At 35.2% G+C, this 26,207-nt stretch overlaps 1 protein-coding gene across 1 annotated transcript in view; it reads right to left on the reverse strand.

Moving 5' to 3' along the window:
- The window catches only part of ARHGAP5 (Rho GTPase activating protein 5), a 47,529-nt gene that overhangs the window by 5,561 nt on the left and 15,761 nt on the right, over positions 1-26,207 (reverse strand). Inside the window, exons 4-7 of the mRNA XM_086748414.1 lie at positions 18,654-18,801; positions 6,638-6,715; positions 5,329-5,460; positions 3,496-3,601 (exon numbers count right to left, since the gene is read on the reverse strand). Coding sequence (XP_086604540.1) covers positions 3,496-3,601; positions 5,329-5,460; positions 6,638-6,715; positions 18,654-18,801 — 464 coding nt within the window. The remainder of the gene's footprint in view (positions 1-3,495; positions 3,602-5,328; positions 5,461-6,637; positions 6,716-18,653; positions 18,802-26,207) is intronic.

Here is a 26,207-nt window from a genome sequence, read left to right on the forward strand (position 1 = left end):
GGGTTCACTGCTTGCTGCCTCTCATATTGTTTCCTAAATCTAATCTAATCTAGTTGTAGACTGCTGCTGCTGTGGACAATCAATTAAATTTCATTCTTCCCCCTCTTCTCCCTCTCCACCAGCTTCCTTGCATCAGATCACAGGGTGGCCGCGGGGTCTCCGAGATGAGCTAGAGTATTCTGCAGAAAATTAGATTTCTCCTATATCTGTTCTCCTTTAGAACGTATTGCTAATGAATAATTATTAGATCCAACAAATGAAGCAGTGGGAACCTATGTCTAGAAGTAAGAAAAGGGGAAGAGCATTGTACCTCTTTCCTGGTTGTAGCTCACAGAGATTAAACATAACAAACAATCAACTTTAGTCACTGTCTTTAAACTTCTGTCCTTCCTACGGGTAAACAAAAACTTACTAACCTGCATGCAATCTTGTATTGAACTTTCCCAAACTACTTTGTAAACTTCTTGTAAGTGCTTAGCAAATGTCTATCCACCATCTTTTATGTTCATGCAAAACAAAAAATGAACAGTCTGTTTCTCTTGATCCAGCCACATTCCTCCACTGCAAACTCTTCAGGAACTTCACGCTGTAAATTTGCTCTATGACCAGACTTTAATAGCTGTACACCTATGTTTTCCCCAGACTTCAGAAGCATATTATGCCATATTAGCCCTTATATAAAAAGGGAGTAATTATCAAGAAAAAACATAAAACACGACCAGTATCAAAAAAGCCAATTTCAACAGCAAACTCCTCTGGATAATGCTTGTATTTTTTTTTATTTCAATAATCAAATCCTATGCTTGTGGACACACCAAAATAATATCAATCGCCAACCACTATTAACAATACAATATCACGTTTCTTATTCTAATGACTTATGATGTAAAAACTAAGCACGTAAAACATCCATTTGTGATGAGGAGAGACCTCTGCCATCACGTAGAAGAGTGTTTTATCTCATTTACCTCATGACAAATATTTCCATTTTAATTATATACTAGCAGTAATTTACCACAAATTAATCTCAAAAATAAATACAGACTGTAGAGAATTTAGTTACAAGTTCCTTTTAAGATCCTGTACCCACCTATAACTACCTCTATATATACACAATTGCTTATGCTCAGTTTTCTTGTTGAATGGAACGCAACTATCTGGCACCGCAAATGAGACAAAAAAATGACCGTCTTTCTTACTTAATAAGTTGGGTTCTTTTCTACTAATAACCCACAATGTAAATCAGTCATCATTAAAAGAGAGAGTGAACTGGAGAGCAGAGGTCAGTGTACATCATTTACGTTCTCCAATAAGTTCTGTGATTAAGGTATTTCATTTGTCTGCAGATACGCGTGCATTAAAATCTATTCAGGATTTTTTATAATTATATTTAGCTCTTTTAATTGCAGCAGTCCAGGTACTTGACACTGTACATTCAGCCATGTTACGGAAACAGGTAACCAGCTGAAGACTTCTGACATTTCAGAGATTGCCACTCTTCCACTAAATTCAAGGGACATAAAAATTTCTACCAGGTTCATTTGAAACATTTCAGGTAACTGATAACTGTGTCAAGTTTGAGATGCTTTGCTTTACTTCAGATACATGCAAGCACATTTTGCAAGCACATCTTGCAATCTGTAGTATGTAAATACATGGAATAATTATATCCATTTTTGATTTTATCTATTTTAGGGCTGAATTTGTATTTGGCAAGACTGCAATGGAGAAATTGATTGATTTCCCTGCAAAATAAAGGCTTAGCAAGTTGTATTTGTGATGGAGAGAAGCGTAAAAGTAGGTTCCTAAATTCTAAAGTTTCTCATACATTCAGTGAAAAGAGAAGACTCCTTCTGAAGTGCAACAGAGATCACCTACTTTCTCTCTGTTGACTAAATAGGGAAGTTAAAAGGGTCTCATTTCTGCTCCCTTATTACATGCCCACTTAGATAATTACAAATACCTGCAAAAACACACACACAGTACTCCTGAACAACTCAACAACTAAATGTCATGAAAAGCCTACTGGTGTATATATACAATATTGTCTGGCTGGAAAGCAGCACTGCAGAGAAGGACCTGAAAGTCCTGGTGGACAACAAATTGAACGTGAGCGAGCAACATGCCCCTGCAGCAAAGGCAGCCAACAGCACCCTAGGTTGCATTAGGTGTGCTGTCAGGAGATCTAGGGAGGTGATCTTTCCCCTCTACTCGGCACTGCAAAGGCCATGTCTGGAGTACAGGGTCCAGCTCTGGGCTCTCCAGCACAACCAACACATGGACATACTGAAGCAAGCCCAGTGAAGGGACACAAAGATCATTAAGAGACTGAGGATCTCTCAAATGACAAAAGGCTGAGAAAGTTGGAACTGCTCAGCCTGGAAAAAGCTCAGGGGAAGTGTTATCACTGGTTGTAAATATCCAACAGGAGGTATAAAGAAGATGGATTGAGACTCTTCTGAGCTGTGTCCAGTGACAGGACAAAAAGTAACAGACACAAACAAACAAAGGAAATTCTGTCAGAGTATAAGAAAACATTTTTTTACTGTGAAGGCTGACTGAGCACTAGCACAGGTTGCCCAGAGTGACTGCTGACTCTCCCTCCTTGGAGATACTGAAAACCCAATTGGACACAGTCTTGGGCAATCTGTTCTAGTCGACTCTGCCAAACTGACGGGGTTGGACTAAACAATCTCCAAAGGTCTCTTAGAACCTCAACAACTCTGTGATTCTGTCTAAAAATGCAGGAAAAAAAAAATCACAAGCTAATCTTCAAGAGACGCATTACTGGATAACAACAAAGTTTTTTTGTTAAAAAAAAAGTTTTTAGCTTTGGCAACGTTTATTCCATTTTTAATAACATAGTTAATCTGATTCACAGGATTTCAGAGAATAATCCCATGTCAGCTGAAAAAAAAAATGAGTAACCTGGTCTTTTTCCTCCTGTTTTTTATGACTGAGTATTGTATACTTGTGCACATAAAGTGTCAGATTATGACGTCGTATACATCTACTAATATCAGATTATTTCATTAAATAGAGAATTTTGAAAGAGAAAACCATTACATTTCCATGCAAGAGGTAAGATTTAGGAAGGAAGTGTAACCAAGTTATGTTACTTATAGCTTTGTTCCACAGTTTGTTTATTCAGTAGGGTTTGTGGGTGCTAGATTTTAGATCCTGATTGAAGCAGGTCAAGGTAGGAGGAGGTTCTAGATCAAATGACCTTCAGGTCCCTTAAAACCTGTATTAGTCTATAATTTTAATATCTACTTCCTGAAAATAAAAAAAGCAGGAAAAAGTAAAAGAAAAAAAAAACCCACCACCTTTTCTAATCAGCCTCTTACTCCTAATTTCATTTTCCACATGCATACTAAGAGACAAGCAATGCAGCATGAAATTTTCAATTCTAGTAGTCAAATTCATTGTTTCTAACACAATATTATTTGCAATTGTTACAACTTAAAACAAAATTTTAGTAGAAAAATACTAAACCTGTTTAGATGCGTTATTACGTATTTGAAGACATCATAGTTCACTGGATGGAATTTCTTCACAATTTCCTTTAACTCATGTAGCCGTTCTGTCTTATCCAGAATTTCTACAGAAACAAGTGACATTTTGTGATACATCTAGAGAGACATACTCAAAGTGTTGCTAAGTCTTTTTCCTAGGATAACGGTATAGATAAGATACCCACAGAGAAACAATCAGTGAGAAAATATTTGATAAAATTCCTATCTGCATATACTACTGCATAGAATAACTTTTTAATTACAGAGATAATCATCTAAATGCAAAAATGTTTTTCCGTATTTAAGTAGAAGTATTCATGTGTGTTTCACAGCAAAGAATGTTGTAGAATAACAACAAAGTGACAGGGTCATTTCTTGTTAGATTTTCCTTTGCTTGCAAAATGGTATGACTTGATATAACTATAAGATTTATTTGGACTGAAGTTTCATAAAGATTATTCTATGATTCTGTTATTTGGGAGAGGGAACACATTCACATGAACGTAGAATATCTTAAGCTTATCAGTTATTCAAATAATTTTTAAAATTATGAATGAGCCTGGTGCAGCTATTTTGAATATACTGTTTAAAGGAGAATAGAGATTTTCACAAGCCCAATAGACATTATTTATGCTTCAAAGAGGAAATAAGCAACATGTAAGAAAGGACTATGGAATAAAATAACATTAAAAAACCAAACCAAAACAAAATAAAAACCCACAAGTACTGCTACTGCTAAATTACTATTGTAGAACCATACGTTCTGCAGATTATACTTCTATTCCATCATGATTCAGATCATAAAAATGAATACAAGCTCACCTCTACTGCTTGACTGCATTGCTAAAGAGAAATTTGATGTACTCTAGTACTGTAAAAATATTGTTAAATATGCTCCAATATATCTCAAATAGAAATTTAAAGCACTATTAATGGCATTTTAAAACAGTAAGCCCACTTAGAATATAAGGGATTGTACATTTTGACTGAAATGTAACTGATGTACTTTTAAGAAAAAATAAAACCTAACTAATTACATTAAACAAGCAATTTGCCTGACAAGTACAGCAGAAATACCCCAAATAGGTATCTTCAGATATCGTCCAAAACCACATTTCTAAGAGACTGTATATTAATCAAGTCAAGGTCCAAGCCTTATGTTTACACTAGTATTTTCATGTTTTGAACAAAAAAAAGCATTAAGAATACTACACATCACAGCCGTACCCTACAAAAACGCATAGCAGTCTTTTTCTAAAAGTTTGCTGCCAACAGAAAAGAGGTACTCTCTAAGAAAATGGAACAATTTAGTCATTTGACTTGGAAGTGTCTGAAAAAAGTTTGTAAGGCAAACAAAACTAAGCATTTCATCTTACAAGGTTTTCAAAAAGAATCTGAAAAACACCTAAGAGAATTACCATAATATTCCACAGATGTGTCTGATTTCTAAAGTCTACTTTGAATCTAAGACTTTATGAATTCAAGGGTTTCTTCCCCTGTTAGCAACTGCTATAGAGTTCCAAGGGCTTTCATCATATGCAGCACTAATACAGAATGGAAAAAAGTAGATTTCTCCAATTAAGTTTGGTAGGAAAAGGGGAAATAAGCCACAACTTCTTTAGAAAAAAAATAACCTATGTTTATTTCATCATATTATTCTGTTAATTTTAAAGAATATAAAAAATGTACACGTCAAGCAGTTCGATAAACATTTAAGTGCAGCTACTCCTTTCAACTTACAATAACATAAAAGTTGCAATAAGGGCAATCAATATGACATAATTAGACCAAGACAAGATTGTTTATTACTTACTTGATGTTTCTAACAACTCTTGATGCAAAGAGTAAGGAATTAATGGATCTGGCAGATCTGCAAAAAAAGCTTTAAGAGCCCCAGCCACTGCATTTACTGTTACTCCCATAGACTCTAGACTGATATTATGATCTGTAAAAGAAATTTAAACAGTGGTGTAAGCAGAACCTACAGCTATCATTTCTCATATTATTTTATGAAAACAAGGATTTATTCAAAACACTGAAAATGAAAGTGTTGCCACACATTTGTTAAAAAATGCACTAGAAGGTGAACCTAGGGATAAGCTGCCATCACTCTGACCCGCATCAAATGGAATGTAAGAAAATCTGACAGTATAAGAAAAACACAGAAGATCAGAAAAATAAAGTTATCTAATTCTCCATGCAGACTTAAATGCTTTTCTATTTGCCACTAACTGGCTTCTAATTAATCAATTTTGCCCAATAATAAGTTTTAAATTCTATTTCCCAAAATTTTCTTTAAAACTGGTACATCAATCTGCAGAATTCGTGTGACCACATGAAGCCTTTTAAAAAGGAACAACAAAACATATCAGTGACCACACACAGACAAATCTAGTATTATACTCAGATTATCTGAAACACCATAGTGAGGCAAAAAAAAAAATTAGTACATTTATTTTCCATATTATCAAGGCATAATTTTACTATTTTTCACAGGGTCAGTTTCATTATTAATATCCAAGAACTTTTAAGAAGTCTTTTCATTTTTAAATATCAATTGAGATCATAAATTAAGTAAGAAAACAGAAGAAAAAAAAACAGTGCTGACCCTCTCGTTTAACACATCAAAGAAAACAGCATAGTCTACCAATTATATTCCAGTACATTCTAGCATGAGAAAGGTTGTGTTAGAAATTTATTATCAAGATTTAATTGTTAATCCATATTATTCAAGAGACCTGTCAATAAAATCAGTATCAAGTAGCACTGCATTGTGGGGGGATGTGAATGCCTTAATGCCTAGGATTGATGATGAACTACTAACACAAGGAGCAGCTGGGATTCCATTTAAACTCTTTTAAAGACTAGAAAACCACCTAGAAATTATTTTAGCAGCACTTAAAACCAGTCATAACAACGTAACAAGTTTCTATCCCATCTTTCGTTTATACACAGCTTCATTGGTAAGAACCTGGACTATATCAATACAATCTTACCAGAGCTTTAAGTACTCAGTGCTATGGAAGTCAGTTTGAAAGTGCAACCCTTTTATATTGTACTGTGACAAACCCATGGAGAATTCAAGTTCTGTTTTGGCTTTAAAGAATAAAATCTGTCATTACCTTGATCAAACTGTTTCTGAATGTTGTCTTGATCTGTTTTATTCCCACTAACACGGTACAGGCCTTCAGTACATAATCCTTAGAAGGAGAGGAAAAAAAAAGTATTCAAAAATCAGTATATACTACAGAGCAAAACAGAGCCAGTCATAATTACTAATTCAGAATCCAAAAGTAGGAATAGAAACCTCCAGTGCCTAAAAAGTAACATATTAACCATTACGGGACTACCAAAACACAAAATACCAGTTGTCTACTGAGTACACTATTCCATTTAATATTAGTCAGAGGAAACCACACTGTAAGATAACAAGAACCTGACTGTAGGTATTTGTGGAATAATTTACCCAAAATTAGTCTCTTCCGGATCTCTGTGAGACTGTCGGTATTTGCATCTTTTTTTTACTCCCATAATTCACAGTTTTAAAAACTGTCTTCACAATCTGGGCTTAACAACCTACTATAGCAAGCAACAACACACTAATAAAATACTCTGCAGAAAAATCAGGCATTTGTAATTGGTTCCTGCTTTTTTTTTTTTTTTCATTTCACAGTGTAATACACTCCTGTATGAGACAGTGACTTTATCTTCTAACACACCTTCCCTTTTACCATTCATATTTTATGAACTTCGCATCAATTTCTCCTCACTTCTTTTCTAAAGTAAATTATCATGTCATCTACAAGTGTTTCTTTAAGGAGTGGGAGAACAGGGGAGAAGGAGAACAGTGTTAGCAAGCAGAGGTTCTCCAGGCTTCTTCGTATTACTCTGCTTTACTACGCATAATGGAGTCGTCATAATTACAGCAGCCATTCTAGGTAAACAGTATTTAAAAGATACATCTTTATTATGCACACACATACACACACACTTGTTCACTCCACTCCAGTGATTACGCTTCCTATCACACTGTTATCTTTTTTTGCCCACAGCTACTCACTGAATGAAAGCATCTTCCTGATCACATCATTACCCAGGATCTTTTTCCTTGTTAATTTAGAGCCCATTAAGGAACACAAGCAGTTCATAGTTCCATAATTCTCCAAGTTACCTTTACGGGTGCAAAATTACCTATATGCTAGATCTCCGTAACAGTATGTGGTTCTATTTAAAAATTCACAAGTTTTAGAGTTTTATGAAATCTCTTTGCTTTTTACCATCACAGGCCAGTAACTGAATGCATTTTAGATTATCAGATCAATACACAACTCCTCTGTCACGCCACAGTCACCAAGCATGCCTTTTAAGTTACCAAGAAACACTAGGAATCCTGATACAATGATCAAAGTACAGGAAACACTTAACTGCTTTATACTGCTGGGAAATTTATACCAATCAATTTGATATGAACTCTTCTAACTCAATTTTTCCCTCTTAATGCCTCAACAATTTACATGTCTCTCTACTGGCTGCATCAAGGCTATTTTAGTAAGCTTTTCCCCAATAACCTTTTATACCTATCATTTAACTTTCCAAATCCATAGCCAAGAGTTTTCTCTTGTAAATATATACCTAAGCAGTCCTTTCAAAGAAAAAACTGAGCTTCATTCACTGACGTCTTCAAAAACCATGAGGAAGTTTAATTTGCTGGCACAGGGCAAAAAGTGGTTTAAATGATTCAACAGCTTCCACAGCTGGAATGGGTTTCAAACCTGTCTTCAAAAGAATGCCCCAGATGTGCTACACACATATCACAGACAGAAACACTTTGCATGCCTCTTCCGGAAGTTGTAAATAAAGAAATACAAAAAAAAAAAAATCACTGGTAGATAAGAACAAGCTAGGATCATGATTCTCTTTGTTTAATATAGAATTCTCAGTTGGAGACTCTATAGCCCCAGGGTATTCTGTGTTTTATCCATCCACTATTCAATTTATTTCTGCACAAAAGGAATTGAATGTGCTGCAACAGCATTTTCTGAGAAGTCTGATCCAGTCACTGTTTAGTAAGAGTGTTTAAACCTTGAATACTTGAACTGGGCTGCTCTGGAGGCAGAGATTTCTACTGGACTATCTGGGCTTCCCCTCTCCCCTATTTCATCATGTAGTAGACACCTCTTCTCAGACCAGAACTCTGAGAAACATAGAAAGACAACTTAGAGTACTTCAGAAAATTTTCAGGTTAAACACAAGGAGATGCCTGTTGAATTCAGGTATCTTCCAAAAATAGCTTAATCCACAATTGCAGCACTTAGCTAACTAAATTTGTCTTTTAAATTCCTCATGCAAAAATTATTTTTATTGCTTGTATATTTTAGAAAGTAACACTTCATGAAAGAGTTGGTCAACTGTCATTATACTGTTTATCTATGGCATACAAGGAGACAAGTTCAATCTGTTCAGAAGTCTGAAAGTATAATTTTTAACTAATGCTTCAGTTCTCTCTGTTGTTTTTATTATCCAGCCAGGACTCTGAAATGCTTGTTGCATCAAGATCTTCCTCAAGTATAACACACTCTAGTCCACTTGTTCTAGCTTTTAAACTTATTGCATATCTATAATGTATATCCATATTGAGAGATAGCGTGCATGTAACATTTTTTGTTTCTTGATGGCTTTTTAAAAATTCACTTCCTTCATCTGCAAGCCCGTTGATTTTTTTCAGAACTCTTGTCTATGTTCTCATCCTGCTTCCCTTCTGGTTCAGCTGTAATTTTCAGGATACCTTTACTGGACACAATGGCTGTTGAAATATTATACATCAGAATCATCTGATTTATATGCTTCTCTGTCCTGCTAGTTTTACTACAGCTTTAGCTTTAAAGAATTAGATCCTTCTTACTTCAAGTCACAACAGCCTGTATCTACTTCAAGACAGAACTTAGCTCCCTTGTCTAGACTATTCCTTTCTCAAAGCACCTCCTACTGCCTAATAAACTATCTTCCTGTGCCGCCTTCTGACCTGTCAGTTGTAATCAGTGTTCCATCTGATCCAACTGGAACTTCACATGAGGTTACAAGCATTTCAAAGAAAACAAGCAAGGTAGATCTGCACCTATATGCATACTTAGCTTGTAGGAGACTTCCATTCTTAGGCACTAACATATTTCACAACTCTTAGTTCCTCCATAGAACATACTAATTTCTGCACAAGCGAAGACCAAAGTCTACCTGGTACAATATCCAGTTTCCCCATCAGTCAGTAGTATATGCTTGAGGAGAGAGGTAGGAAGAGGGAAAAAAACAACAAACAAGAACACCAGCAAACTTTCTGTGGTATATCCTCCCAGCTTCCTGCAGATGGTGGCTTACACAGGCTTTTGCATGAAGTGTTGTAACAGCCACTCTATGATTTATCCTCCACTAATTCATCCAAACCCTTTAAGTAATTTATTCGTGGTCTTTACAACCACCCAAGGCAAATTCAGTTTTGTAATTCAGGAATGTACATCATGAAAGCACACAGAATTTACACTCAGTACTTGAAGTTTTCACAAATTTTTTCTTCTTGATTAACGAGAAGCAGTAACTTCTATATGCTTTCCCAGCACCATTTTTTAAAATTATATAATTTCCCTGTTATTATTGTCATATGCAGTATCTTCTCCAGCTCTTTTCTACTCTAAGACAGGCTGACCCAAATTGTAACAAGTATTCAAACTGTCTGCATACCATGGAATTACACAATAGCATGATTTTTCCCCATACCACTCACTCTCATAATTCTTTTAATTCTTTTTGCTGGCTTGATAGCAAGTACTGAGAATTGAAGTTTTCAGACAGCTGTCTATGATGATTTTAAAGCCTTTTCCTGAGTGACAACAACTATACTAATATTTAGCCTGCTGAAAAGTCACACCGTATCTGCCAACTTGACATCCATAGCCAGGTTCCACTGTCACTGTTCTGTCGGCATTTCTGAATACATGCCACCTAATCACAGCAAGTCTGTCTCTCCCTAGTTTAATTCCTTCCCCTGCAGTGACCAATTGGACTTATCAGGAATCATTCTCCACTACAACAGCTAAGACTATCATTCCAGTGCTTTCCTTTGTAAATTTTGCAATCTTTATATAATTTTATTCCACAGATTGACCTGGTGTACCTCTTCCCAATCCCTGTGCTACCCAGACTACACAAGACTAAAGGAACTACCACCTTACTGATCCAGAAAGGCAATTTCTACGTACATCTAGAATATATGTAATTACAGAGCAAAGAAATCAAACTTTTTTCAAGTAAGAAGAGTCTAGCACTAAATTTACTTACATAAAATACATTTAAAAGTCCACATTTACTGTGTTCTTATCTGTGCATATGCTAAACCATCACAGCATACCAACACTGGCATTTAAATATCCATTATATTAAATTCACACATTGGAAATCAGAACCAAAAGTAAGTGTCTTATTGCTTCTTTTGTAGAAAAATAATGTATAGAATACTGAAATGTTCAATAAAAAGCAGTGTAAGAAAATAAGCAGTACTTTTAGAAAGACTCAAAAAATAGGAAGCTCTCATCCAATACTGAATTAACATTTCTATATTTTACATTAACCAATTATTAAACAAGCTCTCAATCATTTTACAAAGTGTCACTCAATCACTTATTTCATGGCCTGTTCGTTTAAAAAAAAAAAAAAAGAAAAAAAAAAAAAAAAGACAGACTTCAATTAATATGATATGACAAACATGCCCAGGAAAAGGTAGGTACATTCTTTACTTCATTAAAAACGTGTGACATCTGAAGATACTCCAATTTTCCAGGCATATTAGCTGTTTGGTCACTTTGGGCCTGGAGAAAACTAGGAGAGTAAGAGAAGCAGCATAAGTACCTTAAGTCCTCTGCAAAAGATACTGACATCTCGGTCCTATCTGGATTGTTTAGGAATTCTTTACATAATTCCCATAATGCTTTCTTTGAAGAGATACCTTAATTAGCAATACAGCTCAAGTGTACAACATGTGTTTATGAATATTTCAAAACATATTTGTTTACAGTTTTCAGTGATTCTCACATGCTAATAAATTACTGCATGTGCTCCTCCTCCATCCGTCTGGTAGTCAGTCTTCCACTAAGGAGAAACAACTGATGCCTGTTTTCCCCTCCTCTCAAGTTTGGACAGGGTTTCTTCCCTGACGATCAATTCTAAAGTTGCAAAACACAAAATGGTGTACAGTTTCCTAAATACCGAAACCTATTTTATGTCAATTTTGAAGTGATCACAGAAGGGATCCTCAGGAGGTCATCTAGTCCAACCTCCTGCTCAAATATAGGTCAATGCTGAATTCAGATTGGGTTGCTTATCTAAATCTGATCTTGAATATCTCCAGGGACAGAGAGCCCACAATCTCTTTGGGCAACCTGAACCAGTGCTTAAATAATCCTCAGAACAAGAGTTTTTCCTTTCCTTCTAGTTGGAACCTCATATTTTAATGATCATTGTTGCTAATCCTCCTGCCATGTACTTTGGTTCTTCAGCCTGGCTGCACCTTCTCAGTAACCTCCTCAAAGGCATGGGAAGCCACTTTTGGGTATCTCCTCAGCCTGTCCCTCTCCAGGCTGAACAAACCCACAGGTCAGGAGCTCCAGTCCTTGACCCTCTTCCACTAGTCTCAATAACATTTGTCAACATCCTTCTTCTAGTATTTCAGATGAGGTCTAACAAATGCAGAGTAAAAACGAATAATGACTCCTGTTGCTGTACTGCCTATCCTTCTGTTGGGACAGTCCAATACAGAAGGGATTCATCAGCAGGATGCACTACTGACTCATGCTTAGCCCATTCTCCATGACCCCCAGATCCTTTTCAGCAGCACTACTATGCAGCCAATCAAGTCCTCAGCATGTACCACTGCAGGGGTTTAGTCCTTGCAATTCTGGTTGCAGGACTTGGCATTTGTCCTCACCGAATTCCATCAGGTACCTGTTGTCTCATTCCTCCAGCTTCTCTATGTTCCTCTGAACAGAGGCCTTGGCCTTGAATATATTAATAACACCACCCACTCTAGGATCACTCACAAACTTGTTGAGGGTACAAAAGATATTATAGGGCTATTGTTACTGTATCTGTCCAGAATAAGAGTAACAGAATCACGGTCTATGCTTTTTTTTTCCCCTAAACATACAGATTCACAGCCAGCTGAGTCAATTTAACTGATCATTATGACTGAAAAAGATGGTCTAACTCCCTGTCTCATCAATCACTGTTTCTGTCCTTCCCTTGCTCCTAGCTGTGAAGTCCTGTTCCCTGCCTTGCACTTGTTTTGACACATATTTGACCCTTAACTTACCAGCTGTAATACTAAACAGCAGGACCTTGTCCATTTTTGCTGATGTAGCTTTCCAGAATAGTGAACTCCACTGATTCAGAGACACCCGACAAGCACCCAAAATGAAAAGTGGCAAAACCATAAAGTAGGAGAGGATCTTACTGGCTATTATACTGTTATTTATGAAACAACCCTCAGAATGCCCAGTCTCATATACCAGGCCAAGGGGAATGGCCGCTCTTGTCCTGTTCTGTTCTCTCTCTGTCCAAGAGAACAGACTTCTAAAAGCCTCTAGCTCTCCCAAGTCCTTTGAATAAAAGGGGAAATAATCTATCTTGAATTTCTGGATTCTGCAGCCACTACAAATATATTTCAGTGATTTACCAGCCTCTTTGCCTCACGTAGCGCTGCTGGCTCATTTTCTTTGCCTATTTCTACCCAATCTTCATTCTCTGAAGACATACTTTGCATTATCTATATTTTCAATGTCAAAATCCAGCCTCATGGCAGATTTCGTGTAACAGACCTGAGTACAACATAGGTGATAGGGAAATTCACAGAAGGCAGTATTCTGTTACTCAAATTACCTCTGAAATGGTAAATTTAATAGCATTTTTAAAAGGTAGAAATGTCAAAAGCAGTAATTATTGTACATATACCAAGGACACAATTTTTCATTTCACCTATAGCGCTCCACAAAGACCATGAGACATTAAATGAAATGTAGCTCTGTCAAATTCATTCTTTATTCTATTCCTTGTCTCACATAAATTAAATTATTAAAAAACATATTATACTAATAAGTTTCTCTTTCCTCAATTGTTTGATGTAGAATTAACACTATGTCAATGCTATCAGTTTTCTATGCAGTACAGAATCTAAAATTTCTAGTCTTGCCAATGAAGCACATGAATATCTATTCTAAAAAGATTTAAAAAAAATATTTGAAAACCCAAAGAAAAACCATATTAAAATACTGCTATTATCATTACAGTTTAATATAGTCAAGAGCTAAATTTATTAAATAGCAAACTGTGCTAGTATTCATAGTATTAATTTGGTGCCTCCTTCCTTGGTAAACAGAATGAAATGTAATTTATACCAAGCTTTTCACCAGTGCATAACGATGCATACCAAAGGTAAACCCAAAACACCAATTAAAAGAATACTGAAACATTTTTAAAACCCTTATACACTAATACTATCAGTTAGCATGAGTAATTTTTGCTCAAATTATTATAAATGTGGAAAAGTTAATCAACAACAGTATGTGTTGAATAGCACACAAACTGTACTTGAAATTAAAGTGATGACATGTAAAACAGCATGAAAATTTTTCTAATAAAACACTTCAGCTACAAACTTGCCACAAATATGTAAACTTTTTACACTTGAAAATCAGACATTCGATAGATATTTTTACATGCTATTGCAATATAAAATTCAAATCATACCAACATTTTGTTGAAGTTAAACATTAAATTAGCCTTCAGAAATCTGCGTTTCTCTCAGACAAAACTATGAGAATATCAGAATAACCTCCTTACTCGCTACATGGTAATTCTTAGAGACACACAGCCTTCACGCTATTAATACAGTTAACAAACAGTTTAGCTTCAAAAATTATCTCAGTCCTGCTGCCTACATTTAGGAAGAAGTAAGTTGTACTAAAAAAAGTAATGTCCTGCATTGGGTAGCAGGTTTTTTTTTCCTAGCACATCTTATCACAGCACCACTATTTCTATACAAAAATAGCTACTACAATTTCCTTAAAAATCAAAGCTGAACTCTAGTTCTCTTGCTAAACACGTTTCCATAAATCTAGTTTGCAGAAAACCAGTACACTTAATAGTTCACTTCAAGTGATGTAAAAAAATGACCTTCTCTTCAGTTCAACAGGAGAAAGCAACAAAACACACCAGAACAACTGCATGGTCAAAATCTTCTTTTGGAAGCCCATAACTGAAAATAACTACCAATGTCAGAAAGTTAATTTAAGTAGCTGACCTCAAGAGCAAGATAGATACTGTGACAGAATATGACAGAATGTGAGAGGTAAAAGTATACAAATATCAGCAGCTTTTACATTATGCTATGTCACTAATTATAGAAAAGTGTTCATATAAGTTTTCCTGAAAATATTATAAATTTATACCAAAACATTTAGTGGAAAACTTAATAATTCACCATTAGCAAGTTACTTACCTGAGAGAGAAAAATTCTTTTGATCATCTTGTTCAATGAACCAACAAGAAAGAGCTCTGACAACCAAAAGATTACTCATCCTGCTATTATTACAATGAATTAAAAAATGAAAGGCTTAGATAGAGAAAAAGTTTTCCTATCATCATGGACAATGTGTGAATACACAAGTGAAGTTTTTTTTAATGATATTTAGCCAAGCTTTCCTCTTTCTTTATGCAGAAGTGGCAGTGTTATTAAATGTAAGATAATCTTAGAGTATTGCACAATTTTTTTTAATCAATAGGTCCCAGCAAGACAAATTATTATGTGCTATTTCTGCTTTGTGCTATGAGTATCAGCAACAGGACACACTGCTGCTGAAATGGAGGTTCTGATACACACTTACTGCTTAATAGGTTTAAATCTGCTCAAGTATTAACCACTTCACTCCCTCAGTTTCTACTTCCAATACTATCAAAAAGATGCTAAAAGGATTCAAAGCCTAGATTACCTTTCAAAACCAAAAATTAGTTGATTCCATAAAGCTAAGTCAGTTTAGAATAAAGCTTCTTGTTGTAAAATAGCAAACTAAATAGGAACACACAAAAAATATCTACATCTGTAGGCCCTGACTTAAGATCACTTATCTCTACCAGATCTCCCTTTACCCTGACAGGATCCATATGGCTCCTTCAAAAGAAAAAACTGTTGATTTACAAAAGGCTAGAAATTTTCAGCTCCTGGATTTACTTTCATTTTTTCAAATTATCCCTCTTGTATTGATGCACCTGGGTTTTTTTTTTTTTGGTGAGGATATTCCAGAACAGCATGGTTAAACAAAAATCTGATGGTATTTTCTTCATGCACTCTATTCTAAGGTTTATGGTGGAGAAAGTATCTTCAAAGACACTTTCTGATATTATCTTCTCATCTAAGCATCCAAAACAAAGCAGAGAAAAGTGGTTTTCACACAACGTAATTTCTAGCCTCAGTCACAATTCAGATGAGTGAGTCCAAAGCACCGTCTTGTACAACTTCATGAGGGAGAGATAGGGAACATTAAAAAGTAAGATTAGCCCTTCAATTTGAGATTAACCATATCTTCACAAAAAAAAAAAACCTGCAATTCAGCCATAATGCAAATTATATGTGGTAATACAAAGGGAAGGAAACGAACTCCATGTCCTCTGTAAGAGAAATACACCGATCAGTCTCACTCAAGAAGAGTTGGAAAAGACTGCACTTTTTGATTAAAAAGACAATGATAGTAAGCACTGGCATTCAGTTCAGTTAGTACTGATAGCAGGCTGACTTGCTAAGAGACACCTGAAGTATTGGATAACTCCCCAGAGCCAAGCAGCTGATACCAATAGCTTTATCAAATGGGAATGGTACTAAATTCTTCTTGTTTAGTAGGGCCTGTTGCAATAGGACGAGGGGTAATGGTTTTAAAATAGAGGGGGGTAGATTTAGATTAGAAATTAGGAAAAAAATTTTTACGATGCGAGTTATAGAACACTGGAACAGGTTGCCCAGAAAGGTGGTGGAGGCCCCATCCCTGGAAACGTTCAAGGCCAGGTTGGATGGGGCTCTGAGCAACCTGATCTAGTCAGGGATGTCCCTGCTCCTTGCAGGGGTGTTGGACTAGATGACCTTTGAAGGTCCCTTCCAACCCTAACCATTCTATGATTCTATGATTCTATTCTGGACTACAGCCTGACGCCAATAGGTCCTGACTTGTCTTCTGCAGACTGATCATCTCCAAAACTGCGTTTGTGGAGTTTGTGGAATCCCAGGATGAAATAACTTATACAGAACCAGCTAAAGGAAAAGCAGTACCTCCTGAGTCACCACTTTTGAGGAGCTCCTCACATTTTAAGCACATCAGCAGCTTAACTAAACACCTCATTCTTCAAAGACAGGTGATTAGAGAAGAATAAAAGTGTTAAATCTTCTGAGTGCTGGAGTTAGTTGACAACTATGAGGAAAAAAAGACAAAGAATTCCACACCATTATAGCTCTCTCTCTCACCTCATAAGCTGGTGAAAATTCTTTGGGAGAAATACTAGACTTTCTTTCAAAAGTCTACCACAAACTCAAAAGATATCAGACAATGTTACTTTTAAGTAAATAAAATTTTCTTTAGTTCTAGATTTACAATTTTGTAATTTTTGCTACATACAATAGCAAACATTAAATATATATTAAACTGTCTATACCACTATTACTCCTTGCCCTTCTTCCTTCCCTATTTTTTCCTGGGTGAGTTGGGGAAAGCAAAAGCAAAAGGGGAAAAAAACCACAGTTCTTACCTGTAAGCAAGGAATCAATAGGAGGTAAAGGTTAAAGACAGATTTATACTTACATCTCTGATTCCCAAAAGCTCAGTGCCTGAGGTTTCATCTAATATTTTTTATTACAATAATGCAGTATAGAAATCATCAAAACCAGCTGTCAGGCTCACCACCTGTCGTAGTTCTGGAAACACTACTCTTACAGATGGCAGTAACACTGAATTTTAGTTTATGAAAGAAAACTCTTCAGTTTCACTCTTGCTAAAACCGTTACTGTCATCTTACAGCCAAAACTGTAATACAGAACTAAGAAAATGCTGAAAAAAGCGTCTGTTTTACTTTATGCTAAGCAATATCAAACTGCAGACACCCATGAAAAGATGGTCTTGCTCGTGTTTCAGCTCCAGTCAAGTTTCACATCATTTGCTTCAAATGTAGCAATATAGCATTTATGCAACTTCACAGCAAGCAGGATCTACATGCCAACCAAAAACTGGTGCTCGCCATCTTTAAAAACAAAAAAAAAAAAAACGAAAAAAAAAAAAAAAACAACAAACAAAACCCAACCACAGGTCACTCCCAAACCTCAGAACTCCACACTCCCAAATGTAATCTTCTGTTGGACCAGCAAGATCATCCTACTTGCCTCATGTTCACACAGTAAATAGGCTGAAAGCGGCAAGAGGGGGGACAAACACAGAACCAGGGACCCAGAAAGAAAGGGGAGAGATGAAAACCATACTGTGAAATTTCACCCTAGTGTTTTACCTTAAGCTGGAAATCTGTAAGTTAAACAACTCCTTAACATTTTTTCACACAGAATTACACAGTATCTAAAAAGAAATGTTTCTATCTCTGTAACAAGTTAGAAAGCAAAACTAGGTTTACCAGTAAAATAAAGCAAGCAAGCTGAGCAGTTAAGCCATACTAAGTACCTGTTTTCTGAAATTGGAAAAAGTGGACTTCAGAGCTTTTCAATATATGAAGTAAATTACAGTGGGAAGTGAGACATGTAATACTAGAATGTCAGTGGGTTAAAAGTCATTTAGCATCAGAAAGTTATATCAGTTTCTTTAAATTTCAGAAATCAAATGTGAAACTTCATGCTTGTCAAAAAGAAATTAAATATTTGTATAAATAAAGACAAAAGACCATCACATACCAAGTATACAATTTAGAGTACATATTTTACTTTTAAAATGTGCTTTTCCCATAATTATTTATATCTAGGATAAAATTCTAAAAGTAATTTAAAACAGAAAATGCAAAGCTTTATTCATTATGCAAAGTGGGAAAGTCTTTTCTCCAATAGTTCTCCTATCTTACCTGTATCTTCAATGAATTGCACACACTTTTCAACAAACAGAGGTATCGGCTTCTCAGGTGTAACCAGATCCTGTAGGGGCATCCCAAAGTAATTACTTTCCCAATTTCTACGGATGGGAGGATTGAATGTCTTAGTTTTCTTTTTCGGCTGCAACAAAACAGAGTTATTTAAGTAATATTCAAGTAATATTTTAACTAGCTCATATTGCAACCATTCAGTAAAAACAAACAGATCATATACCTATCAGACATTAAAATTCCTCTACAGCAAACTGAATAAGTATGCTTTTAAAATAGCATACATTAGATAAAAAGCACTCAAATAACTTCTAACAGATTTGGTAATTTTTGTATCACATTAGGAACAGGATAACCGAATGCACCACTAACCGAAATACAACAGGAACAAAAATAAACTCTAGGAACAAAAATAAACGCTACTTGTTTAGAGTACTATACTAACTTTCAGCACCACTCACAAAGGAATCTACATGAATTGCATTTGAACCACACCTCTATAGAAATTTTTAGGATAAGACTGTGAAGTCTCATATCACCAAAAAAAAAAAAAAAAAAAAAAATAGTGTCTTCCATATGTATCATATTAAAGATATTAAATAATCTTTATATTGCAATTATGCTAGAAACATTATGATGCAGAACGTATAGCAATCAATCTCAGAGTTAGAGGCAGGCACTCCTAAATTAAGCACAAGTGCTTTGTTACGGGCATGGGATTTTAGCCAAAATAAGGTTTGCACCAAATCAAGTCTAATAAGACAGTGAGTTTTATATGGGGTTTTCTTGCTTGTTTTGCGCCCCCCCCACCCCCCCCGGAATTCTATCAATTCAACTGATAAATAACCTTTAGATGATTACAAGAATTGTATTCTATCAGATACCATGTTTCACCTCTGAATTTTTATGACAATATTCAGAGAGTGCCAGATAAAGTGGGAAACCAATTAGTTGTACAGTGGCAACTGAATGTGGAAATTGAATTGACATCATCATTGAAATCTAGTATTTAATCTTTAAGTTTATATACAGTAAGAAGTTAGTTAAAAGCAGTTAAATTCTCACATAAAAGCTCTTCAATCAGTATCTAATAGTACAAAATAAATCAAAAAGCACGACAGTCAGATTTAATAACAAGGTTTCTAGAATTGTGTAATTTATAATCAGACTACACCTCAATTACCTATTAAGACAAAACATGTCTCATTTTTACATTTTACATCTAGAAAAGTCTAAAATTTCAATCTTTGTGTAAAAAAAAAATTTAAAAGTTTTTAAAAAGGGTTAACTTCTAGACATTTGTACCATCAAACTTACTTAATCAGTCCCTACAGACTACCTAGAACTGCAAGTTAGCAAGGTACATATTCACAGCTGACCTGCCTACTGAGAATTAACGAGCTGAATTTGAACTCTATAGGCAAAAGTGGAAACTGCAGCCTAAAGAACCTTTCTCCAACCATCAACCCACAGCACCTGTGGAACTTCTCCAACACTTGTTCATCAATGCCTTTCAATAATGTCTTTCAATAACCTAATTAAACAAGTAAGGCTTTTTATGCAGAATGTCTCTTTGAAAGACAGCTTGCTCTTCTTGAAATCAGCAAAGTACCCATGATTGATCACGATAACAGAAGGCTAACAAAAAATTAGTCTTATCTTTCAAATTTGGTATTTCTATAAAAGGTTTGGCACTTATAATTTATAAGGAAGGAACATTTATTAGATAGTTCTTCAAAACATTAGAAAGAAATTGCTCTCCACCAATTCATTTCTCCCTAAGTTTTGCATTAACCGAAAATGTAACAAGAAGTTTAGGAAAAAAAGCTTAGGATAAAATTTTAGGAGAAACCTTCACGACTAAAGCAGACAATATCTGAAAGCATTCTTTTCAGCTTTCAATTCTTTGCATGACTTTTATTCATCCTGGTTAAGATACTGATGGCTCAACCAATATGTCCCTTCAGATTAGAAAGAGCTTTTTCTTCCTTCTTTCTTGCTGCGACAGTCCCCAGCACTCAACCTAGTTCATTGGTCATTTTCTCTTTAGCAACAAAATCATATTTATTTAGGCAACAACCGTATCTAGTTCTGATGAGCAGCCACTGAAGGGGCCATGCTGAAGCTAAAGAGCACATAAAACTCAGTGAAAACATTTTTGTCAAAAGCTGAATGAAAGATAATCTTAGAGATACACACATTAACACAAAGAAAAAGGCAAAACCAAATTGTAATTTTTTTTTTTTTTCAATGTATTCAGTGCACATCCCCACCATCTTAGAACAAATGGAGTAACACTTAAATTGTATATTTCAGACCCAGGAGATAGGAAAAGACTCTGTGTGTCTCTGATTAAGACATAATATTAGCATAACATCATTAAATATAAACAAATTTTGATGGTGTGAGTGGAAAGCAGTCTGGTTAATGGAATAATAAACCATAATTTTACAGAATTTTTATCACAACTATAATAGTAATGAATATTATCATCTGTGTAGAATACCTAGAAATAATATGAAATAGCAAATATGTCTGCAAAGCCAGAATAAACAATGCTTTTCTCTAGTGATTGTCCTGCATTTAGAAGAATGGTTGTAAGGGACAGATATCAAGAATGGCATTATACACTCAAAAAAGCAGAAACGTTTCTTAGATAAAATGTCTAACTGAAACAATCAGTTTAATCTTCAATTTGAAAAGTAAGAATTTGTCTGAAGAATTTAAAAATGATAAAGAATTAAAAAAAAAAAAAACAAGGACAAAAAAAACCCCTGAAATCCTTTTCAAACTGATATAGAAGCAGAATAGGAGAAAAGATTATTATTGTAGGGCTATTCCATAAACATGAAATTAGAAAATCACAAGGCAGACAAAGTTACAATAATAATTTTATCAGCTATTTCCCATTATGTATCATTATGTACTTTGTCTCTCTCTTATCCAATGTTTATCAAAATATCCCTCTCATTATTTCCCTTTCTTCTGGGGCATGTGAGTGGGTTAACTCTCCAATGACAGCGCAAATCAAATCTTCCTGGAAATAACACTATCTGCACAATCCTCACAAAAAAAATACTCCTGCAAACTAACAAGAACACGTTAAGGTATTAATAAAAGTCACATTATTTCTTGATTTGAGACTTCCATACTTTCCTTAGGTTGCATGTCTACACTTCTTAAGCAGAGAACTCATTCTGAATGAAAAGGCGTGTTACTATGCAAAAGACCTGATCTTTGTCAGAAGATAAACTGACTTCAGGACAAATATATAGGTCTTATTTCTAACAAAAATAAGCTTCGACAAAAGCTTTTTTAATTCCCACTCTGGGAAAACAGCAGCACTTCTGATACATCAGGTAAGCATGGAACTTTCAAATCTGCAAGTCAAGATAACAAGTATCATAAAATTTCTCTGTGTAAAATTAACTTTAAAGAGTTCTCTAATTAAACAATATTTAAACAAAACCACTGTCAAACATCAAATTATTTAAACTGCACCTGAAAAAAAGTGTATATTTTTCTAAATTCCTAGATTTTGTCAAAGATATTATGATTTTGCCACAGGTATTTTTAGTTCCATAGTTCTGCCCAATAAACCTACTCCCCACAATACAGCAGTCACTTAATACTGCAAACAGCGAGTACTAATCTAGGCACAAAGACAACTTTCTATGCTGCTTCTAGATGGTAATTAAAAAAGGACCTTATAGGTACCCAGTTGTAGAAGACAAGAATCAGCACAAAAGTTTTGTTAGGTAATCCCAGCAAAAAGCTCATTGTTTCACATACCACTGTTTCATGTTAGTAATTAAAACATGAGCCCAACATCAAAGCCGAAATCCTTAGTTTTCGTATAAATCTGGAGATTGCTGCACTAATGTGGCGTTTTCCAGCATGGGTTGCACCACTTGCTTCTTGCCAAAGACAACTTCTCTTCATACGCTAACAGAGGTTAAAGCCAAACCTCCAGCTGATCCTTATATATTATGGCAGGAAAGCATTTTAAATCTGAGAATCTCAAACTTGCCTTGCATTGCTGATACCAAAAGCATTTACCTGCAATACTGCATTAATTACAGTACTTTAATCACTGAAACTTGTATTGCAAAAGATTACCTAAAGTCCTCTTAACAAAAGGCAAGGTAAACATGAAAATACGAATTCTAGCACAGTACAGTATCTAATTATTGATTTCAAAACTAGAAATACTATTATTAAAAGCATAAAACCATGAAAATGTAGATTTAAAGTATATTCAAGATTAACCCTCTTGTCTGTAGGTACCAGCGAGCCAGGTAAGAACTCATCTTCTAGACAGAAACCAGACTGAAACATGTCTTGAGAGTACAATGCAGTCAAATACAGTCTTTTAAAATTAACTCAGTAAACTAAAATACTACCCAAACCTATCCAGCAAATCCCTTTAAGGATGGACTGCTTACTCTAGCAAGTCCCCTCTATTCAAGAGGTGCTCTCCTTTTTCTCCCCCCTCTCACTTCCATCCCACCAGATCCACCATCATAATTTATTTACCAAAGGGGAAATTCAGCCACTTCTGTACCTCCCACACACTTCACTACTACTTTTAATACAAAGGCAATTTTCTGCCCGCTTCATTTGCAGTCAGCCCTAGGGTCACGGAGGGCAAAGACAATATTTTTAGGACTATTAAAATACTTTATAAAACCATGTACTCTGAGCAGCATTCATTTTATAGGCTTAATAAAGTATTTGTGATCTCTAATTCATGGCTAGCTCGTCTGAAATTATACAACATATGAATAATGCAGATGAGGGGGAAGAAAGAGAAAGCATGTTAGAGACCATCATGCCTTCTGCCATTTTTAGAGTTCCAGCCTGTTGTATTAAGTTTTAAACTACAAAGGGTCAAGAAGGCATGCAGCTCCAAATACGCATTTTAAGAGTGCTAAATTTGAACAGATGAAAACTGAAAGTACAGGTTTTGATATTTCCTATATTCCTCAGGAGAGGGAAAAAAATTAAAAAAAAAAAAATCACTGCACATTCCAGTCTGAAGTAGACGGTACTTTGCTAAGTCAACCACTGAATTGACACAAGAACAGCTGAACAAAACTATAAGCTGATCTCCCACTTGTCACATATTTACCATAGTCTTACTAAAACTGAGATCAACATATGTGGGCTATACAGTTCCTGACACTATTTCAGTAGTAGTTTAAACATAAAATTTCATATAGTCTTGAAATTATGAGAGTAAACAAGTTTAAACATAGAAAAATAGATGCCAAGCGTGTACTACTTATATCATGTTCTAAATAAGTCAGAGTCATGTATGTGACAATTCATCCATCTTGATGTGCTAGTGGAGTTTTCTTGCTGAAATATTGAGACAAGTTTTCAGATTAATTTAAATTAAAAGGCATCTTACAATCACCTCGGTATAAAGGAAAATGGAAAGAATGTAATTCATAATTTTCTGTGGAAACAACAAATGTTGTTTGCAAACAAGGCTACAAAGCATAACATTTTAAGGCACAGTTTTTCAGATTTAATTTAACAACACAGCTGGAAACTCCAGTCAAAAAACAAAAAACTAACAAGACCTTGAATAAAAAAAAAAATCAGACCTTGAAAAAAAAAAAAAAAAAATCAGACCTTGACAAAACTATTGACTACAGGTCCAAGAACAAAAATTGTGAAAATTTTCAGATTTAATAACTTTTAACAATGGCATGTTAAAGAGTTATCACTGGTCAGTTAATTTACTATATTGTTTACAAGATCTCTGTAGTTAGGATTTGTTTCCAGAAGTATTTAATATGATTTCTTCCCTACAGAAAAATAAAAGATACTCATACTAATATTATTCCTACTCTTACAAAGGTATTAACAAATTAACTCTTCCGTAACAAGGCAAGAACCCTGCAGAATTTATTTCAAGATGAGGCTCTGCCTTTCCTTTGCAGAAACTGATTCAGGATATTTGCTGTTTTTGATATGCCAGGGAGGATAAAAACTAGAACTACACTTTGTAAGGGGGGGAAAATACAGGCTAAATTAGACACTCAACATATCCCAAAGCGTTCACAAAAGTAAGAGCTCTAAATTAGATAAGTAAATTTTTAATACTCATCAATTCCACAGTAAAGATAAGTAATAAAGCTATTAATTGTAACCATACAGAATAGCTACAGGTTTCCAGATCAGGCAGGCTTCCTGCTGTACAGGGAATTACTAAATTAAGACAAGGGTCAAAAGCAACTTGCAATTATTCAATGTAGTAGTAGTAGCAGTAGTAATAATAGTAATAGCTAAATCAATAATAATTCATAAAAAATTTTAAAATATTTCTATCAAGCTTGCTTACACATGAGAGAAACATGGTGAGAACAATTAAAAGCCAAGGAGCACTGTGGTTTGGGCCTCACAACAATGCATAAACTGCATAACAGTTGCAGCTTTAGGGTTAATGCACACGCATGAAGAGGTTCCTCCTGTCTGAGATGTAAGAAGGCTTCCTCCAGCAAGATCCTTATCCGCTAGGGATGTTCACTGCTTTCATGTCCTAAAATCTATTCCCTATCTCCAAACTCATCAAGTTAAACTAAAGACAAAATTAATTTATTATATGGCCTGCAAGGCTGCTGCTTTTAAAGAGACTGGTGTGTACCAACATACAATACTGTTCTATACTAGACCTTAGTATTACAAACATCTACTTGTAGTTCCCACTACAAGAAAGGTTACCACAAGGAAAGGTAAAAACTGGAAACTGCAAGAAGGTTCCTCACCAATGCAAAAGAAATAGAAGATCCAGAGGAGTTTTACAGAACAATGAGAATGAGGGGATAACAGTTCTCAAAGGAATTACTTCTGCAATAATTGAAAACAGAGCTCAAGGATGGTTCTTCTAGTTCTGACTACCAGTATATAGAAACAAGATCTGAGAATACAATTGCTTGATACAATAATTTTTAAAATAGTAAGTCAAAAAGTAAATAACTCTCAAGCATAAAGATCAAAATAAAATGCAGACATTTTTCAAGCAGAATGCCACATTATTATTTAGAAACCCACACTGGGCAGGCATTCTGTTCCCTTTTTTTTGTTTGAATAGAGAACTGTACAGGTAGCACAGCTTTCAACTTGATTATTTGCTTGCCCACACTAGGAAAATGCAGCAGTCAGTAAAACCACTTTTCCTTCTCATGTTCTTCTTTTAGAGTTCCAGGTAGACAACAGAGAATCAAAAAGAAACCACTCCTTTCACTCACCAGCCCTAAACTTCATTCCAACAGCCAGAATTGCAAGAACTGAAAGAACCAGCTCTACCCAGGAACTCATAAAGTAGCGCTTTTTTTTTCCACCCTTTAATAATAAAAATAATATATATACATATGTATTATTAACAAAGAAGGATCTTTGGACCAAATTTTGCTTTCAGTTACGCACATGGAGACTGCACGTGTACATACAGAGGTGAAAAGAACTGAAACTTATTGAACAGCTGATTAGGTAGACAAACCACCCCATTCCCTCAGGTTTGCTAGT

Source organism: Chlamydotis macqueenii, chromosome 5 (genome assembly GCF_036417535.1).
Source record: "Chlamydotis macqueenii isolate bChlMac1 chromosome 5, bChlMac1.mat, whole genome shotgun sequence".
Classification (NCBI taxonomy): domain Eukaryota; kingdom Metazoa; phylum Chordata; class Aves; order Otidiformes; family Otididae; genus Chlamydotis; species Chlamydotis macqueenii.